The sequence below is a fragment of the Phodopus roborovskii genome, unplaced genomic scaffold (genome assembly GCF_943737965.1).
Source record: "Phodopus roborovskii unplaced genomic scaffold, PHOROB, whole genome shotgun sequence".
Taxonomy (NCBI): Eukaryota; Metazoa; Chordata; class Mammalia; order Rodentia; family Cricetidae; genus Phodopus; species Phodopus roborovskii.
The window spans coordinates 2,886,891-2,907,805 of record NW_026126616.1 but is presented as its reverse complement, the minus strand read 5'-3'; the positions used below and the strand labels follow the sequence as shown (position 1 = coordinate 2,907,805).

Genomic DNA, 20,915 nt, shown 5'->3' with positions numbered 1-20,915 from the left:
TCAAATGCCAAGTGCTTGCCGAGGTTGGATTACACCTGTCTAGTGTGTATGTGTATGTACACACATTTATGTAATCTGTCTAATACGGATATGTACACACACACATACTTATCTGAGGAAGCTATTCATACCCCCAACTGCATCCCCTTTGCCTATTTGGATTTTCCTTCCAAGTTGAACTGCAAGACAGGGGACCAATGGCTTAGAGCTGCTCAAGAACTATGACAAAAATCACAACAAAGGCAGACATTGATGGTCTTGGCCATAAACATACAGAGTTGAAGACTAAGCAGGAGTGATGGTGCACTCCTTTAATCCCAACACTCAGGGGGCAGAGGTAAGTGGAGGCCAGCCTGGTCTACAGAGTGGGTTCCAGGACAGCCAGGGCCACATCGAAAGCCCATGTCTTAAAGAAGAAGAGAAGGAGAAAAGAGGCCTGGAGAGATGGCTCAGTGGAAAAGAACAGAGGACTAGGGTTCAGTTCCCAGCACCCACAGGGTAGCTGCTCACTAGAAACAAGACAATCAGTCCAAAGGGAGGGAGCTTCAAAACCCCATGAGTTCAGTGCTTGGGAGAAAGACAGAGCAAAATGGGAACTAGAGATTACGTGTGCGTGTGTGTGTGTGTGTGTGTGTGTGTGTGTGTGTGTGTGTGTGTGTGTGTGTTCCTCTAGCCTCTCCTGAACCTGAGTTTGTCATTTTGACTAAGTTATCTGGCCAGAGAGCCCCCAGCACTGGAGTTACAGCCCAGCACCTGACCATTAAGCAAGTACGAAGAGCCTGCCTCAGGTCACAGTGTAAGTCGGCAGTCATTTTACCCTGAGCCTCTCCTCACAAACCCATTCATTTTACAGGGAGCTCAACCAGCAAGCTCAAAAAAGCAAAGTTGAGTCAGATGAGGGCCGACCATCTCTGTGTGCTTCTCTCTCTCTCTCTCTCTCTCTCTCTCTCTGGGGATCGTCATCTGCTGAAACTTCTGCCCACAAACAGCAGCTTTATTTAGGAGGGCAAATCTCATTCTCAGTTCCTCCCAGGTGCAGCCCAAATCTAGCCCCCAAAGACCAGTTAAAATGCATTCCTAGTTTCAGAACAATTGCTTACTTGCTTGATTTAAAAAAAAAAAAAAAAAAAAAAAAAAGCGATGTTGGGCTGTCAGGCACAGAAACTGACGTCTTTTTCTATAAGCAGAGAGAAATAAAACCCTGGTATTCAAGCACAAGCAGAGAGACATAAACCCGAGTCTTACGCTTCTGTGTGCTTTGTTAAACGTAGGTAAAGCAGACAGATGTAAATAAGGAATCGCGGCATTATGTAAACACCAAACCACAGATTCAAGACCGGCAAGTCTAAATTCCGGAAGCTGTCAAAGGGACTTCGAAACTGTTACTGAAAAGCTTGCCTTCAGGAATTTGGACGATCCGAAAACAACTCCAATTTCCTTGGAGGAAGCGGTGATGGAGCGGGTGCGTTAGAGATAGGTGCTCGTGCTGGTGGAAAATGTGTTAAAATAAGACTGAAGAGCTTAGAACACATTTAGGAATGCACGAGCTGAAGCTGGCCTTAGGGACTTCCCTCACCAGAAAGAGAGCCCTTTGCTGTCTTTCGGAAGGCGGAAAGATGTTTCTATGAAGTTTACAAAGCCACGGTCCAGGCTATTTGCAAGCTCTGCTGCTTTTGCTCTCAAGTACCCACAGATGCCCCTTCCCGCTCTGCGCTGTCCGGCTGATTGACAGCGGGGCAGTGGCATCCGCAGGGCGTCCCTTGGCTTTTACTGGGATGTGTTTCCCTCCAGGCTGGGGACCCAGCCTCTCTCTACAGCAAACCAAATCAAAGAGGTCAGGAGAGGCCGGCTGCGAATCCCCGGGTGGAGCTGAAGGCTCCGCGAGCCCGGAGGGACGCACCAGAAGGCCGACCTGGAAACCCGCGTGCCACTATGGGCCAGGGGCGCAGCCCAGAGTTCGGGGATGGCTCTGACACCGGGCGGCTTTCCAGGTACGCCTCCGAAAACCCTGCCTGTCAGAGTCCCGCAACAAGCACAGATCTACTCTGCAGTCGGAATAAGGTGGAAATCCTAAATCATTCGGGACACAGGTCCCGCAAACACAAGACAGGAGAGTGCGCAAAGGCCAAACGACGCCTACTGGCTCAAGGGCCAAAGACTACGATTCCCAGCATTCATGAGTCTAGTGCGTTGCATACAGGGAATTGTAGTTTCTCACTACCATCCAAACGCACCCGGGAGTGTTCAACCCCTTACATATTTCTCTTTTTTCGAAAAGCAACGTCGAACAGAAAGGTGACGGCGAGCGTAGCTGAAATGTCTCCCAGCGTGACCCCCGTCGTAGACGGGAAAACGCGTTGTCTTGGCCGCCGTTTCCCCTAGTCACGGAGTAAACGTTCTGTCGGACCCGGAAGTAGTTCCGCCGGGACCTCTAGGGGAGGACCGGCGTGCTGTGCGCTCACGCTCATTGGTTTTCCTCCGAGGCCGCGGCTTCCCGGGCCGCGGGGCGGCCGCGCGGGGGAGGGGCCCGCCGAGCCGTGTGATTGGAGGAGAGCTGCTGGCCGAGCCCAATCGGAAGGAGCCACGCTTCGGGCGTCGGGCACCGCACCTGGACGGCTCCGATTGGTGGACCGCGGCCCCCCCCGCGCGCCCCCATTGGGTGCAGGGAGTGCGTGGTGAGGCGCGATTGGCGCGTTCGTGTTTCCCGTCCCCCGCCCGCCAGCCGCGGGGTGAAAAGCAGCCCGGCCTGCGCGCGGCTTAGTGGGCGGACCGGGGCGCGCGGCCGGAGCTGCGAGGACCGGAGGCTCGGGCTGGGGGGCGGAGGCGAGGCCAGGCGAGGCGAGGCGAGGCCAGGCGAGGCGGCTCCCGCGACCGAAGGGCACTTGCGACCCGCCGCCCGCGCACCATGAGGGCCCTGTGGGCGCTGGGCCTCTGCTGCGTGCTGCTGACCTGCGGTGAGTGACGGGGCAGCCGCGGGGCCGCCCCCTGCGCGGCCGCTTCTCGAACGTTCTGGGGGCGTTGAGCCCGGGAGGGGGCTGCAGAGGGTCCGGGGACCGTCCCCTGCTTCCCCCGGGGGAGGCTGGGGTGATGATGACGCTTGTCCTGACACCTCTAGCCAGAGGCGGCGGGGCTGCAGCCCGGGCATTCAGACGCCTTGCGGGTGGAGCGGGAGCGCCCCCCGAAGTCTCGCCGGCGGGGCGCGGCCTCTCGGACCCGACTCCCGGGGAGGGGGGGACCTGGCGCGGGCCCCCCCTTAAAGGACCTTTGACATCAGACCCGACCTTTGGCCTCCCCGTGCTGGCGACCCCGGGCCCCTGCCCCGCGACTCTTCGGGAGTGCGTTCCTGGTTCCCGACGCCGGGCCTCAGGCCAGCGTCGTGGCGGTGGCCCGGTGTCCGGCTCGGATGTCCCTGCCTTTGACCTGTCTCTGCCTTCGGGGCCGATTTCAGTTCCCCTCTCCAGGAGTTGCACAAACCCTGTTTGCATTCTGGCCCGTGTGATAACTAAGGGAGGCCCACGTTTTGGCTTAGCCAGTGTAGAGGCCTCCGCACTGTGCAACACGTGTGGGTGTCGACGGGGCCTGTAGGTGTCACTGCCTGGCCTTCCAGAGTCTACTGAGGGTCCAGAGTTACATTTAAACTTTAGCTTGCTGACTTGGCTTGACATTGGTTATTGGCAATCAGTAATACATCATTGTTTCCACCCTCCCCCACCCCCCATCTCGTTCATACCCGCTGAATTTTGTTGACTTCTTGCCGTTTGGTCTCTTTTGTACGAAGGGAAGGAGACGAAACGGCAGCGTTTGAGAGTTGTAATCTTTTCCCTCAGGGTTTGTTAGAGCTGACGATGAGGTCGATGTGGACGGCACAGTAGAAGAGGACCTGGGTAAAAGCAGAGAAGGCTCAAGGACAGATGATGAAGTTGTGCAGAGGTCGGTGCAATTGAAGCTGTGCTGATAAGCTCTGAAGTCTGGGACACAGCGGCTGCTTTTCTTTCTCCTCCAGACTGAGGGACAGCTAGTGCTTATTAAGTTAGTTGCTAATGATACAAACTAATCAGAAATTTCTAGGAGTACACAGTTATCTGCACAAAGAAGTGTCTCCTAATCCTTAGGCTGCCACTAGGAATGATTCAAGGAGGAACGTTGAACGCTGGGGATAAGCCTAGCTTCCCAGGTTCTAAAAACAGAGACGGTACTGCCACCGCAGGGAATAGCTCATGCTGGGAACTCTAAGAACTGACAGAATACTTGAAATTGGCTTTGTTTGTTTGTGTGAAGTTAGTAATTAAAAAAAAAAAATAGACCTATGCCAGTAACTACAAAATATGGGCTCTGCAGTAGGTGAGCAGGAATTTAAATTATTAGTGACTTGATTTGTTCGCTGGGAGAACATGGAGTGGAGGGTAGCTGGCTTTAATGGCAAAAATGAACTGGCGTGTTAATGGTGCTTTGTGAAGGCTTTATTTTCACCCTTTAATAGGACAGCTTCAGAGGCTGCTTTGTGTCCTGGCTAGAGCCTTTAAAAATGAAAACTAAGTATTTGCTTATCTAATCTGATTCCCTTAGAGAGGAAGAAGCTATTCAGCTGGATGGGTTAAACGCCTCACAGATAAGAGAGCTCAGAGAAAAATCTGAAAAGTTTGCCTTCCAAGCAGAAGTTAACAGGATGATGAAACTTATCATCAACTCTTTGTACAAAAATAAAGAGGTGAGTGTCGCGTGTTTGGTAGGGCAGCAGTTTGTGTCCCTGTGGTCACATTTGTGTCCTGTCATCGTGAAGTATGAAGACTGAAATGTGCAATAGGAATGAACGAGGATTGCCCCTGGTCCTACTGGGGGAGGAAGGGAGTAGACATTTTCCAAGTCTTGCCTCTTAGCTCAGAGTAAGGTTACAGCCTGCTGACTTACAGGCCATCTTTACCTCACGGTAAAGATGGAGGAGCCACGCCTGACTTTTTATGAAGACAGTAAAGCTCTTTGTTGTCCTCTCATGTTTCTGAGGAGGGATGAGGAGTTTCTTTCTGTGCCTGGAATTAACCCCGGTGTGTCAATCTGGCTCCCTTCTAGATTTTCCTGAGAGAACTGATTTCAAATGCTTCCGATGCTTTAGACAAGATAAGGCTCATCTCACTAACTGATGAAAACGCACTTGCTGGAAATGAAGAGTTAACAGTCAAGATTAAGGTAAGCTGGAATGAACTGTTTGCTTTCTAAAAGGCACTTGGGAGCCAGGCACTCCATCAGTTGGCTTTGGTAGGTTATTGGGCTGTGAAAAATGACCTGCTAGTCACAGTGGGTTTGGTTGGAAGTTCTCAGGCTTCTTGTGGAACAAAACTGACTTGGCCTATTTTATTAGGTTTGTTAGAACACAGCCACACTCGTTATATTATAAATACTTTTGTCTACAGTGGCAGTAGCCATTATGACCTTGCCCTTTAGGAGAATGTAGCCAAGTCCTGGGCTGAACTCACTCTACGGGCTGACTGAGCAGCCATCTGGAGAATCTCTGGTTGCCATGGTGCAAAGGGTCGCACACCAATTAAAGGCTCGGCCTGAAAGTCATATTCACAACTCCCACTTGCAACTTCACCAGGCAGACATAATCACATGGCCGGGGAAGGGTGCATGCACAGTCCTACCAGGCTCCTGGATCCCTACACCAGGTATCAGTCAAATCAGGCAGACATAATCACATGGCCGGGGAAGGGTGCATGCACAGTCCTACCAGGCTTCTGGATCCCTACACAAGGCATAAGTCAAATCCAGTCCTGTTGTTTTCTGTGAAACTTTGTAGACTCTTATCTTCAAAATGTTTTATTTACATATTAGTATCTGTTCTTTGGTATTTAGACTAGTCTCTGCCTGCTTTTCTTAAAGGCACTGCACTAAAAAATATAAAGAGACATGCTTTTAAGATGTACTTTTGAAAAATACCATAAAGTAGACAGAGTAGTATATCTCTATAAAGTTGAGATGGTCCAAGGTGGTAATTTCTCCATGTAGAACCTGGCTTTGGCATGATGTGAATGTTAAGGAGACCTACCTGTCTGGTTCTTGTCTTGCTTTTAGTGTGATAAAGAGAAGAACCTGCTGCATGTCACAGACACTGGTGTAGGAATGACCAGAGAGGAGTTGGTTAAAAACCTCGGTACCATAGCCAAATCCGGAACGAGCGAGTTTTTAAACAAAATGACAGAGGCACAAGAAGATGGCCAGTCAACTTCTGAGCTGATCGGCCAGTTTGGTGTTGGATTTTATTCTGCCTTCCTTGTAGCAGATAAGGTCATTGTCACATCTAAACACAACAATGACACCCAGCACATCTGGGAATCAGACTCCAACGAATTCTCTGTGATTGCTGACCCAAGAGGGAACACACTAGGACGGGGGACAACAATCACGTGAGTATGGCTGATTGTGACACAGGTTAATAGAGTGGGCACCCGGTTGTCTAGTTCTGGCTTTTTAAGTACATGGTTTATTGTGCTTACTTGATCATAAAATGAGGAATTGCTGTTGCACTGGAAGACTTGATATGTGCAGGGGTCTAGGTACAAAAAGTTATGACTGCTGTTGTGCAGAGGCAGGACAGATGGGGAATGAGCTCTCCTAAGGGAGGTGGCTCTGGGTTTTCACATTGGATAAGGAGGTTGAGGTATGGAGAGAAGCGTGGAGAGAGGCAGCAAGGGGCACAGTTGCTGATGGAAGTTCTGTTCTCACCTAAATAGTCATGACTTGTAATGAATGTTGGGGTGGGGTGAAGAGAACAGGTAACTGGCAAGGTTATCTGGGTAATAATAACTGCGTGCAGGGTAACTGTTCTTTGACTGGCCAGATATACTGGGACAGTTTCTTAGCATAGTGGTTGGTTAGTAAAGCAACTGAAGCTATACAAGAGGTCTGATTTCCTTTTTTCAAATCCAACATTACCAGTCACCCATACTCATTTGATTGTGAAATATGGGTTGGGGTTATGGTGGAAACTAGGACAGATGTAGGCCCATGCTTTCACACAGGGCTCAAGCTCATTAGAGAAAGGGGCTATCCACACGTTCAGGACGAGTTATCAGAAACACTTTGTACAGTGCTGACATTAGCATTAGATCTCTAGACAGCAAGCAGGCTGTGTTTGAAGGCCCTGGAAACAATGCAGGATGGCCTTGGTGAAGAAAGTCCAGGATAACTAAAGGGGAAAAAGTAGAGAAGACATCAGCCAATTCAGTTCTGTAGTATTTCTGTTGTCTTCCCTAAAATGATCTGCTCTGATTCTTAAGATCTCTGAGAACTAAGTGATAAGGTCAGAAAACTTGAATCTGGTAAATGTTCTGATTGTAACTGTTTTCTCTCCATTGCATCCCTTCCAGTCACTTAGTTGATTTATAAGTCAGACTTTTCCTGCACACATCATTGTTATCAACTCAAAGGTTCAGTGTGCAAAGTGTGAGAAGACAGGTAATAAAACGAATACCTTTTTCGGCTGCCTGGCACACACTCCCTTCTCTACAGTGCAGCATCTTAAAAAGTATAGAAGCACTCTGTGTCTGTCTGGGATTGGCTTCAGGAACCCCTGCGGGCACCCAGGTCCAATAAGTTACTTGTCTACATGGTATTATATTTGCATAGAACCAGTTCATCCTCCCATAGTGTTCTAAGTCACCCTTGGTTACTCACAATTTTCGTGCGGTGTGGGTGCTGCCTGAGTGGGCAGGCTGTATTGTTAAGGAGCAGTGACAAGAAAAGCCATACGTAAAGGACCCTACCGGCCTGACTGTGGAGCAGGTCTACAATGCTGAGACGTTTTCAGCCTGTGGCTACCTCTGCTGGTATAGAGCCACAGCGCGAAAGGCTAACTGCTTCCCTTAGCCGTGCCTCACTTTCTGAACATGTCTCAGCACAGCTACTGTTTGGGTTTCTTTTGTCGATACGTTTTTTTCTTCTTGAGGCTTGGAGGCAAGCACCTTTCTCTGCTCTGCCATCTTGTCCGCCCCCCGCCCCCCCCCCGGGCCCCCCCCCCCCCCCCCCCCCCCCCCCCCCCCCCCGCCCCCCCCGCCCCCCCCCCCCCCGCGGCGGGGGGCCCCCCCCCGCGGGTTTTTTTTTGCCGGTTTGTGTCTTTTAGTTGTATGTTTTTTTGTGTTTTTAAAGTCATTTGCTTTCTAGAATGATAGTATGAAACTATGAAAGTGAAGATAATTGTCTCTAGAATGTTTCACTGCTTTCTCGCCGTGAGAAATGAAAACTCACAGTGTAATCAGATACGGGTTTTCTAATGAAAGCACTGATGTCCACCTGGAATAAGGGTAGTCTCATTTCCCGTCCCCATATGTTATATTTAGCTTGGGGGGGGGCTCTTACTGTGAGTGTCAAGGGTTACACAGAGCTGCTGGCTGTCGTTACCAAGGTAATAACAGTTCAACCAGTCTGGGCAAGCCGTGTCTAAATGGTGTGTTCTCCTTTCAGTCTTGTCTTAAAAGAAGAAGCATCTGATTACCTTGAATTGGATACAATTAAAAATCTCGTCAGAAAGTATTCCCAGTTCATCAACTTCCCCATCTATGTGTGGAGCAGCAAGGTGAGGCTGGCTCAAGGCCGTGTCTAACTTTGGCAGACAAGTATTAAACAAGGGGATGGACACTGGTTCTTCCTGGGGATCATTTACTACACTACAGCACTTTCTGTTCTGTAGACAATCGGGGTTAAACCAGCAGGCTCAACCCTACCTGTCCTTTGTGCATCAACAGACGGAGACCGTGGAGGAACCCCTGGAAGAAGACGAAGCAGCCAAAGAAGAGAAGGAAGAATCCGATGATGAAGCTGCAGTAGAGGAGGAGGAGGAAGAAAAGAAACCAAAAACTAAGAAAGTAAGCCTGGCTTCTCGGGTGTTTGATAGCGTCTGTGGGAGGAGAGGCTTTACTCTCGTAAAACACTGTTTTGTTCTGTGTGGATGGGTGGTTTGCCTGCATGTATATTTATGCACCACCGAGTGTGTGGTACCCATGGAGGCCAGAAGAGGTGTTAGAGAGGGTCGTGAGCTACCATGTGGATGCTGAGACTCTAACCTCCAGTCGTGCTCACCTGAGCCATCTTTCCTGCCCTAGAAGCTTCATTCTGAGGTATATATGGATGTGGGTGTGTGTATTTTGGATAGTTGGTTGGTCATTTTGGGTCTTATATAGTTTTTCATCTTGCTGCCTCCCCAGTGCTAGGTGACTATTTATTAAATGTATCATTACCACACATGAGGCTTCATTTTTAAGTAGCTATGTAAGTAGTGATCTGTGTGCATGTATGCCTGCAGACCAGAAGAGGGCACCAGATGGTTGTGAGCCATCATGTGGGAATTGAACTCAGGACCTCTAGAAGACCAGCCAGGGCTCTTAACCACTGAGCCATCTCTCTCCAGCCCCTTTATTCTGAATTTAAAATCCTGGAAGCTTTCTGTGTCCTCTTTAGCATGTTGTGATCAGTATCAGAACATTTCCTTAGCTGAGTTAGGTAGCAGAGGGTAGAAGTATGGCTACTTTCCTTTTTATGATCAATAATGGCTGTACATGCTAAGTGAAAGACTTCGCTTTTAGCCTTTAATCCCAGCACTTGAGAGGCTGAGGCAAGAGGTTCTTGGTTTGAGGCCAATTTGGGCCACGTAGCCAGAATTAACCTCTAAAAAATCAGACCCTTTGCCAGGCAGTTGTGGTGCACGCCTTTAGTCCCTGCACTCTGGAGGCAGAGGCAGGCAGATCTCTTCTGCTGAGGGAGTCCTAGGACAGGCTTCAAAGCTACACAGAGAGCCCGTCTCAAAAAGAAAAAAGAAGGGGTGGGAGGACCCAAACCCTTGCTGTTAAAAATGCTTTTAGTAGGACCCATATTAGATAACAAACTATGGCCATTTGTAGGCTAACCATTGAGTACTAAAAGAAACTTACCAATATCTTAACTTTAGGTTGAAAAGACTGTTTGGGATTGGGAACTTATGAATGATATCAAACCAATATGGCAGAGACCATCCAAGGAGGTAGAAGAAGATGAATACAAAGCTTTCTACAAATCATTTTCAAAGGTAAATTCTATATTAAGAGTTCTCTGGTTTTAGGTTATTAATGTGTTATGCAAAATTATCACCATATTTGTTAATTTAAATATGGTATGTGACTAGAAGATTGTCCCTATTTTTCCCAATAAGATAATACAAAAAATTCTATGACAACCATGTTTATCTGTTTCAAGAGTATGGAGGGCAACAGTCATATGTCGAACTTTGTAATCAAAATCATATTCAAATTTTACATGAACCTTGGAGATTGATGCCATTCCAGGACACAGTATTTTGTTAATGAAGCAGTACAGAATCCAAGAGTTGTCCAAACGTTTTAATCGTGTGCGTGCATGTGTGTGTCTGTCTGTGTCACCTGCAGGTCTCAGTAGAAGCTGAAAGACATTAGAGCCACTTATATGGGTGGGCGTTTGGCTTCCAACATAAAACAGGATATAAGTTACTGAATGGCTTTTAATGTGGTCTTGAAAGAGTTCACTGATGACATCAGACATTGTCAGTCATGTATTTGGAAGATAGTACTGAATCTGTTTTTTTTTTTTTTTTTTTTTTTTTTAAACTGGTCCATTATTTTGACTCCTAAGAATATAAAACTAGAATGAAGATCACTTCTAGTTACTGTTTCCCTAAACACGATTTTGTGCAGATAGGCTATCTATATTGAAGAACTTGTCATGACATGAAATTTTAATGTCTGTTTTGGTGACATTGTCATCATCCTCCCTGGGATTAACAGACAGTGTCGATTTGTTCTTAACAGTCCTCCTCCAAAAATCCTTACCTAGTCGCAATTAAGTAATTTCTCTCAGTACCGCCTTTCACACCTTTCTGTTTTGATCTGGTAAGGAGCCATCTCTGAAAATGCCTGCAGGTGTGGTAAAGTGCTAATAGCCTCAGTACTGGTTTTTCCTTCCTGTGACTCGAAATGAATAACCAAGGTACTTTCCACAGGAAAGTGATGACCCCATGGCTTATATCCACTTTACTGCAGAAGGGGAAGTCACCTTCAAGTCAATATTATTTGTGCCCACATCTGCTCCTCGTGGTCTGTTTGATGAGTATGGATCCAAGAAGAGCGATTATATTAAGGTAGGTGGGCTTTTAAGTATTGTGAACTAAGTTAAAAACTTGAAAGTGTGACCTCCAGCAGGTGACTCTATCTTGGTTCCCATCAGCTCTATGTGCGCCGAGTGTTCATCACCGATGACTTCCATGATATGATGCCCAAGTACCTTAACTTTGTCAAAGGTGTTGTAAGTATCTGCAGATGGGGCGTGGGCATTAGAGTGGGGTGTCCAGCAGTGTCGGATGCTTTGGTATGGGGTTGCTTTTGTTGCTCAGTGGCTGTTTTGCTATCTGCAGGTGGATTCAGATGACCTCCCCCTCAATGTTTCCCGTGAGACTCTCCAGCAACATAAACTGCTCAAGGTGAGGACTTGTAATTGGGCTCCTCACTCTTTGGTTGGAGTGAGAACGTTCTGTGAGTGGAGCAACCAGCCTTTGCTTACTTAGGCTGGTCTTTGACCATCCAAAAGAACTTCTGTCAGGCACAACAGTCCCCTGTGATCTCAGCAGCTCGAAGGAAAAAGCAGGAAGGTCATGCTAGTCATGCCAGGGCTTATTAGTAGTTTGAGGCCGTTTAGTAGTTTATTAGTAGTTAATAATTAGTTCCTGTCTAAGAAAGGGAACTTCTTTCATTCTGGGATGATTTGAAAGACAGTGAAACACACACCTGGCCAGCCAGGTCGCCTAGTCACCCACATGCTGGACCTTTCAGTAACCCTTCTCCACCAGACATTAGAAGGTTAGGTGGGATTTGGTTTTGTTCTGTTTTTAGGCCATTTTAAAAATCAGTCATTTTATAAAAAATATCCAAGTCCTAGAATGCTAACATCAAAAACACGTGTCGATAATTCTAAGTCAATCTGGTGTAGGCGTGCGCTGTCATGTTTTGTCCCTTGACTGGTGACAGTAAGTAGTGTGGCCATTCTGCTGTCTCGGTTGCTGTTTTCCTGGTCTCTTCCATTTGCAAAGTTTTAAGATGAACTCTCCTTACCACATTTCCATTTCCCTTAGGTGATAAGGAAAAAGCTCGTCCGCAAAACGCTGGACATGATCAAGAAGATTGCAGACGAGAAGTACAATGACACTTTCTGGAAAGAGTTTGGCACCAACATCAAGCTTGGTGTGATTGAAGACCACTCAAATCGGACACGGCTTGCCAAACTTCTCAGGTTCCAGTCTTCACACCACTCAACCGACATTACTAGTTTAGACCAATATGTGGAAAGAATGAAGGAGAAACAGGACAAAATCTACTTCATGGCTGGGTCCAGCAGGAAAGAGGTGAGATGCAATGCAGCTGCCACGAGGGCACGCTTACCTCAGGCCCCGTCTCACCTGGGGTCCGTGCTGTGGAGACACAGCTGATGTGCCCAGGCAGAGATTGAAAGGACACTTCTTTAATTAATTATAGGCTGAATCTTCTCCATTTGTTGAGAGACTTCTGAAAAAGGGCTATGAAGTCATTTACCTCACAGAGCCTGTGGATGAATACTGCATTCAGGCCCTTCCCGAGTTCGACGGGAAGAGGTTCCAGAATGTTGCCAAAGAAGGAGTGAAGTTTGATGAGAGTGAGAAAACGAAGGAAAACCGGGAAGCAACAGAGAAGGAGTTTGAGCCCCTGCTCAACTGGATGAAGGACAAGGCCCTGAAGGACAAGGTACCGTGTGGCCGGCAGGCTTGTGCTGCGCTCAAGAGCTGTGCACACTGTCTACACCTGCTTTCTCTGTAACCACTAGCAGTTATATAGCCTCAGGTACTCACTCAAGAGTAACAACAGGAAACTCAGTGCAGCTCAGTGACACCCTTAGGTGCTGTGCTTAAGACCCTGGGTTTGAGCCCCAGCACCACACACAAAATGGAAAGAGTACAATTTAATACAGGTGGAGTGAGGTTGCAACCTGCAGAAGTTTCCTGATTTTGTGCTACATTTTTACAGGTTTAAGTTTAAATTTGTAGCTGAAAAAGAACAGGTTAAATGAGTGCCACTCAGGGGTTCCCGAATCTGAATGCCCTGCCTAAGATCTGGAGTGATGAATGCATTGCTTACCTGCTGGTGCTCACTTGTCTAACGTTTCTTGTCCTAAGATTGAAAAGGCCGTGGTATCGCAGCGTCTCACAGAGTCTCCTTGTGCTCTTGTGGCCAGCCAGTATGGATGGTCTGGCAACATGGAGAGGATTATGAAGGCACAAGCATACCAAACGGGCAAGGACATCTCTACGAAGTAAGCAACCGGGGAAGTCCCTGCAAGTGTAGATTTTTGATCTGCTACATGTATCCTTATTTTTACTTAAGGTTAAGAATAAGGACCACAGGCTGGGCAGTGGTAGCACACACATACCTCTAATCCCAGTACTGGTCTACAGAGACGCTCTGTCCAGGACAGCCACAGCTACATAGAGCAACCTTTTCCTTGGGGTGGTGGGGGCGCTCATAAAACCCACGTTTACATCATGACTCACCAGTGGGTTTTGGTTTGGTTTTTCTGAGACAGGGTTTCTCTGTGTAACAGCCCTGGTTGTCTTAGAACTTGCTTTGTAGACCAAACTGGCCTTGAACTCACAGAAATCCACTAAGCCTGTTTCTGTAAGACTAAGTTCTAAGTAAAAAACTGCGTATCTTTTATCCAACATTGTAATATCGTGTAAAACATAACTATCTGGGTCAGAAAAATTACTGTGCATTCAACACTCACTGCATTCACACTGTTAGCTCCAGTCCTTGTAACCACCAGACTGTCGGAGTGACTAATCGAGTTGTACCCTAAGCCCTAAGCAGATATGTTGTGATAAATTCCCTGGCCTTGGACTTAACAGAAATGTTGGAATCACTGGGAAAATGCTAATGAGCACGAGAGTATACAGAACACACTGCAAACTTTTAATTGGTGTTAATTAAGAGTGAATCTCTAGGGACCCACAGTAGTGAAGAAATCATGGGGATTATACACTTAAGCAGCACCCGTCACTGTGTGACTCCATTAAGGTATCAGAGTGAATGAGACATTAAATCGTTCATTAATTCAGCATAACGTGGTTACTTGGGACTCAGCATTAAATAGTGTTTTTTTTTTTAATTAAACTTTTTACCTTACCATGGCCACTCCCCCTGTTAAAGGAAGCAATAGGTTTTTTTTTTTTTTTTTCTATGTAAATAAGGCTAGAATGGTGTCTTAACTAATGTTCATTTTGTCCCTAAATAGTTACTATGCCAGTCAGAAGAAAACATTTGAAATTAATCCCAGACATCCGCTGATCAGAGACATGCTTCGGCGGGTTAAGGTAAGTGATGATGTAGCCTCTCTGTTTGAACTGGACTGCCTTGTAACGTTTAATGTTAATGTTAATTGACTGTACCTTCTATCAGGAAGATGAAGATGACAAGACTGTCTTGGATCTTGCTGTAGTTTTGTTTGAAACAGCAACACTTCGGTCAGGGTATCTTCTACCAGACACCAAGGCGTACGGAGATAGAATAGAGAGAATGCTTCGCCTCAGCTTAAACATTGACCCTGAAGCACAGGTTTGTGCCCTTGACTCTTCACAAGTTTTAAGAAGGAACAATTGTCTTCCAATTAAGTGACACTGCTTTAGAATTTTGTTTAGTTTTTACTCTTAGAAATAACTTATCCCATGTCAGTCCCTAGAATGATGACACTACCCACCTATGAAGTGAAGGAGAAATCCCTGTCTTCCTTTCTAATGGTTTCCCGGTTGTGAAGATTTGTTAAGTTCTTATTGAAACACTCATTAGGATCGTAAACATTTTAAGAGCAAAATGAAAATAGATGGAGGCATTTATCAGGTTCATGGATGTCACCATTAGGTGGAAGAAGAGCCGGAAGAAGAGCCTGAAGACACGGCGGAAGACACGGCGGAGGACACAGAGCAAGACGAAGAGGAAGAGGTCGATGCAGGCACAGAAGAGGAGGAGGAACAGGAAACAGCAAAGGTCTGAACGAGAGTGGGATAGGGCAGCATGAGGCCAGCAAACAGACTTCCTAGAGCTAGTCACACGGGTAAACACACATAGAAGCGGGCATCTGATGGCAAGCTCAAAAGCTTGTGAATGTTTTATTCCTGTTTTATCCAACCATTCATGAGATCCCTGTGCTGCTCACTGTGGAAACAGTCTGTGTGGGAGCCAGTGAGATAGGATTACTAGTCCTGTGCCTCTGCCTCAAAATGCTAGGATTAAAGATGTAAATTACCATGCCTGGCTAACATTTAAATTAGGATAATTAAATTTAGGCATTGATCTTGGTGGGTTCTGAATTATTTTGGTCAATAAGCAACTACAAACAAAAAAGGAAGTGAGCCTTTCTGTAAGATAGGGTTAGTGGTAGTTTGTAAATGTCTTCTGATTTTTGTTTTCACAGGAATCAACAGCAGAAAAAGACGAGTTGTAAATTACCCTCTCACCACGGATCCTGTGTGAGAGGGAATGTGAAATTTTAAAGTCGTTTTTTTTTTTCAGAGACTTGTTTGGATGCTCCCCCAGCCTCCTCCCCTGCACTGTAAAATGTTGGGATTGTGGGTCACAGGAAGAAGTGGGTTTTTTAGTTGAGTTTTTGTTTTGTTTTGTTTTTTAACATTCCTCATGAATGTAAATTTGTACTATTTAACTGACTATTGGTGTAAAATCTTGTCATGTGTATAAAATAAAAAGATCCCAAATACCCACTGTCTGTTTTTTTTCTTCTTCAAGAGTAACTAGTTCATGTTTGGTGATCTGTGTTTTTCAAATCATTTTTACTGGATAGGTTAAAATACATACAAATGACTCCCCTTTCAGGGGTCAGAACATATCTTGGAATGTGGGCTAGACTTTGTGACAACCTTCCAGAGGACCAGCAGGAAGGGAAAACTGAGTATTACTCTTCCAAGGTCATGAAAACCTTAAGATTGAGAAGTCCTCACAGGTTAGAGGGAGTTGACTGGAAACTAGGAGAGGCTGTAGATGGGTGGTGGGGATCAAGTAGGTACTAAAGAGTGAGGTCCAAAGTTAGTGACTTGCTATGTTTTTTGTTTTGAGATATGCTTTCACATAGCTGGCCTAGAACTCTGCTTGCCTCCTGAGTGCTAGCTGAGCCTGGTGGTGCATTTGAGACAGGAGTTCAAGGCCAGGGCCAGTAAGACATAGCCAGTGCCCGGACTAACATCCTGTAAGGATTTTGTAAAATCCTGAAGTGTGGCTGTTTGTATGCCTGGTGTCATGGAAGCAAGGCAGGCAGATCTTGGATTCATGGTCATCCCAATCTACTGAGTAGGTTAGGTTCTAGGACCACACAAGGTTACTAGGGTGACTATCTATCTCAAAAGACAGCTTCAGAGCCGTAGTCTGCTTATTAGGGCAGGAAAGGACTAGACAACCTATTGCCACAGCAGACCTGCCTTTAGTTCCCAGAGCCTACCTGGTGGCTGAAAACCATCTATATAACTCACATTCCAGGGGCACTGACACCCACCCTCTGTGTACTGCACACATGTGCACACATCCATGCAACTTGTGTAAAACTAACCTAGGGGCTGGAAAGATGGTTCAATGGTTAAGAGTACTGGCTACTCTTCCAGAGGACCAAACCATCCATAGCTGGAGTCCAGGGATTTGATGCCCTCTCCTGGCTTCTAGGGGACTATGCAAGCACATGGTGTCCAGAGAAACAAGCAGGCAATGTGTTTGTTCATGCATACACACATAAAAGGCTTTTAAAAAGTCAATTGTATAAATTACTTTTGTTTATATTTATAGACTGAGAAAAATCTTGAAACAAGTTCATTTCCTACAGCTGATGTAGAAACTAGGCCGCAAGAAATGGGCTATCACAGCTCCGAAGGAGAAAATGAGAAGTCCAGGATGACGAGCACAGCCTTGTTCTGAGCCTGTAGAATCCTTTCCTCTTCCAGGCTCTGGGTGGAGGCCTAGGATACTTGGTGTTCTTGGCTTACACTGCAGACTCACCGCTGTCTTCACCACGTCCTCCCTGCATTTCTTCACAGCATTAGGGCAGTGCTCAGTGCATCTGGTCCACCTTCATGGCTTCACCACACAGTCACATTCACAGACGCTTGAGAGTTGAGGTCAGTGTTTTTCAGGGACACGATTTAACTTAGCACATTCACTTTTTTGTTTTTAAATCACATTTTTACATGTATAAAGAAAATATCAACTTTAATTTGCTTTCTCAAATTTGGGGGATTAAAGCACCTTGACAAGCTAAGTCACTAATGTGGCAATTCCATTAGGCACACAATTCCAAAGAACTCAACTTTATAAATATTTCATAGTTTAATACAAATATGACTTCTCAATGTTTAGACCCTATAAGCATTATCACTGACTTTTATTGTATATAATTTATAACTTGCCATTATAATCAAGCTCATTCTGAGAAATAAGAATCATAACGGCAGGAGACATTACAAATACTCAGTTTCTTGTGATAGGAAGAGAAACACCTTCCCAGTCAAGTGGAAAAGCTGAAGCTTCTGTGTCTCTCTAAATGCGGTCATTTATAATTCCACCATTCTGGAAGTGGACACAGGAGGACTGTCTTGAGTTTCAGATCAGCAAGGGCTACACAGAGACCTTGTTGCAGAGGCCTGTGGATCCCTGTCTGCTGGAGGCCAGCCTGATCTACACAGTGAGATCCAGGTGAACCAAGAATGCATAGTGACACTCTAGAAAACACTGACCAGATCACAGTACAAGTTCAACTTTATCAGCTCCTATCAGCCAGCACTTGTTAGTATGTAAGATCATCACAGAATTCTTGGCAGAGTTGTATTCTGAAGTTCCTACTGCTGTGAAATCTGAGGTTTATGGGGTTTCTCTTTCAGTCCCAAAAGCTCCGTTTTGAGTTCTCCAGGCTTTGGTGGAATTTCAGGTATTGTCTACAAAAATAAAAACAGCCAAAAAAACAAAACAAAAAACCAGTTGCTACCACATTCTGAGACAACAGTTCAAGGACCTGTAGCTGATTGAAAGTTCTTGCTGTCTGTATATTGACAATGTCTTAAGTCCTGCAGTACTCACAGAGATAAATCCAACTGACTCACAATTTCAGATGAGAATTTCCACATTTGGAAATTCATTCCTGCACTATTTTCAGACTCTCTACCATGCACCAGGCCCAGAAAATAACTAATGGTAGTTATTATGTTCAAAAGATAGGAAGTGGCCATCATGTGAAATGCATACATCAATGAACAAAACATACACAGTTCTTCTGCCTTTGAGGAAAGCAGAAAGGAATGCATGGGTGCAACAGGAATACGGCTGAGTTTGAATCACAGCACCCCTCCCCTCCAAAAAAGGTGATTTTCAGTACAGTATAATCGAAGCTATTATTCTATCACAATACAAGTGTAGGGCCTTTTCACCACCCAAAAAGAAACCTCTTCCCATATGCTTTCCCCCAGAAGCCACTTTTATCCACATGTATTTGCCCACCATATATCATGTAGTCTTTTGTGACCCAGTCCTTCCATTTTGCATGTTTTCAAGGTTCATTCATGTAGGGTCACTGAATGATATCCCGCTATGTAGATGTACCATGTTTTATACAGGTATTCATCAGATATCTGCATTGTTCCACCTATGAGCATGTCCAAGGTCAAACAAGTTAACTTAGGTCTTGGTGTTTGTTGGGTAGAAACCTAGAATGGGAATTGCTGGAACATACACTGTTTGAGGAATTGGCAGCCAGACCGGGTTTCTAAGCAGCTGCACAATTTTATACTGGTAGTGCATGAGAGTTCCAGTTTCTCCCTGTCCTTGACAATTGCTTTATTATGGCCATCTCATTGGCGGTTCTGATTGCATTTGTTAGTGTTAATGATAATGAGAATCTTTTCACGGGCTTATTGGTTGTGATGACGTCTGAACACAGATAAGAAGGAGGATGAGGAAACAATCTTGCAGGTGACTAGGAGTGTTTCAGGCTGATGGGATCACATGGGCAGAGGACCTGAGGCATGCATGACTGTGCCTTCATGTTCAAGAAAAACATCACGACATCTGCTAGAGCATTCAAGAGGTTAGAAGGCTAGTAGATGGGGAGTGGAGGGACATAAAGGCTCCACTGGCCTTCACTTTTGGGGTAGTTTTGAGACAGACAACATGACCTGACTCAAGGACAAGAAGATGGGGATGGGAACTCTACTGAGAAGAGACTAGGAGGGAGTGGAGGGCAGAAGACGGTCAGGAAGCTACTTACTACCCTAACCGAGAAGGACATAACTCAAGGTGGCCTGGGCAGGCTAGGCAGGCGAGAGAATCGAGCAGGAGGTGGAGGTATCTTTCAGATTCACCCAGTGGGATTTGTTAAGGCATGCAGTGAAAAGAACTGGGCTGACTCCTGCGTGTCAAGCTAAATAATTAAAGGAGTACAGCTGTCTCTTCTGCTGTCCTCATGAGTCACGCTGGACAACTCAACAGGTCCCCCTAAACCTTTTAGGTGTAACAGTGGTGGCTGGAACGATTCCAAAAGACTGGGTAGGCAAAGGACATAAATTCCTTAAATACAGGAAAACATACTGTATCCAAAAGCAGTCAGCCACCTTGGTCTGAAAGGCTATCGGTAAAGGTGCCCTACTGCCAATGTTAACACCCAACCGGACCGGGATGGCCTTGGACCCTTAGTATGTCCATTTTTGAGACTGTTTTTGTGTTACTCGCTCCCATAGTACAGGTAGCTGCTTGTAACAGCCCTTGTACATCTCCAATGGTAATGAGATGAATCACGCCAACCTCACTGCGGTAAATCCTACTCCCTTGGTAAAGAGCTGCATTTCCGTGGGAAGTCCTGGCCGCGTTCTGTCTCTAAGTTTTCTTGACACCTGACTACTTCCCCGGGCCCGGCGGGCGCCCCGGGACAGGGTCTCTCCGTGTAGCCCCAGCGGCCCTGGGACTCGCTCTGTAGACCAGGCTGGCTCACTACAACTCTTAAAGAGACCGGGCCGTAAGCGTTACAGGAGTGGCTGCTACAGAGGGACCGAGCAAATGCACGCGCAGAATGCTGGGGTCAGCTCCGGGGGTGGGCACGGGCCCCTGAGCACTCACCAGGTCAGGCCGGTAGTACCAGTGCACCGCCTGGGCCCCGGCGCACATGGCCAGGAGGCTGGAGGAGAGCATTTTCAAGTAGGCAGACCAGGGCGCGCCCCCGGGCATGGCGGGAAGCTGGGGGGGGAGCAAAGGAGGGGCCCGGCGTTAGGGGCGCCGAAGCAGGCGGGCGGAGCCCTTCGGCCTGGCGGGGCGCTCCTGTCCCCGACCACGCGGGCGGAAGACCGCACCCGGAGTGCACAGGCCCAGAGCGACCGGAGGTTCCCGCACGCTCCCGAGCGGACGGCCCGAGCGCCGGACCCAAAGAGCAGAGGCCCCGGGCGCGGCGCCGGAGCGGAAAGCCGGGGCCACGCCCGCGCATGCGCGTCGGTGTGTTTCCGCCGGAAGTAGGGCGCTGAGGCATCCTTTCCCACAAAGGAAACGAACGGTACGACTAGGAGGAGGCGGGTTGGCAGCTGAGTGCACGCTGCAGCGCAGCGTTTCTCAAAGATCGAGACCGCTTGGGTGAATCCAGGGGTGCCATGTTCCCATGATGAGTCGTGACCAGCACAAGTGCAGTTAGGAAGTAGCAATGAAGTAACTTTATGGTGGGGATCGCCACGTGCGGAACTGTATTAAAGGGTCACAGCACCAGGAAGGCTGACCACGCTCGGGAGAGAGGCTCGGAGGTTTCTCTCCTAGGTCCGGAGGGCCTTTGGTACTTTACATGGAGACACGCGTTACTGGAAAAGAGACCTCCAT

General features: G+C 47.0%; 1 protein-coding gene across 1 annotated transcript; it reads left to right on the top strand.

Annotated features, from left to right (window-relative positions):
* The first annotated feature begins 2,890 nt into the window (after positions 1 to 2,890).
* Hsp90b1 (heat shock protein 90 beta family member 1) lies at positions 2,891 to 15,789 on the top strand. The gene is made up of 18 exons (XM_051206228.1): positions 2,891 to 2,954; positions 3,828 to 3,930; positions 4,567 to 4,708; positions 5,068 to 5,184; positions 6,070 to 6,401; positions 8,458 to 8,569; positions 8,739 to 8,858; positions 9,938 to 10,054; positions 11,000 to 11,137; positions 11,224 to 11,301; positions 11,411 to 11,476; positions 12,125 to 12,394; positions 12,525 to 12,770; positions 13,199 to 13,335; positions 14,314 to 14,392; positions 14,478 to 14,633; positions 14,937 to 15,062; positions 15,490 to 15,789. Exons 1-18 carry the CDS (start codon positions 2,906 to 2,908, stop codon positions 15,517 to 15,519), a joined length of 2,418 nt encoding a protein of 805 aa, XP_051062185.1. The 5' UTR covers positions 2,891 to 2,905; the 3' UTR covers positions 15,520 to 15,789.
* Positions 15,790 to 20,915: the final 5,126 nt, after the last annotated feature.

Coding starts and splice junctions, on each gene's coding strand:
- Hsp90b1 (XM_051206228.1), top strand. CDS start 2,906: ATGAGGGCCCTGTGGGCGCTGGGCCTCTGCTGCGTGCTGCTGACCTGC. Junction 5,185..6,069: donor AGTTAACAGTCAAGATTAAG/GTAAGCTGGAAT, acceptor TCTTGCTTTTAG/TGTGATAAAGAGAAGAACCT. Junction 14,393..14,477: donor ACATGCTTCGGCGGGTTAAG/GTAAGTGATGAT, acceptor ACCTTCTATCAG/GAAGATGAAGATGACAAGAC.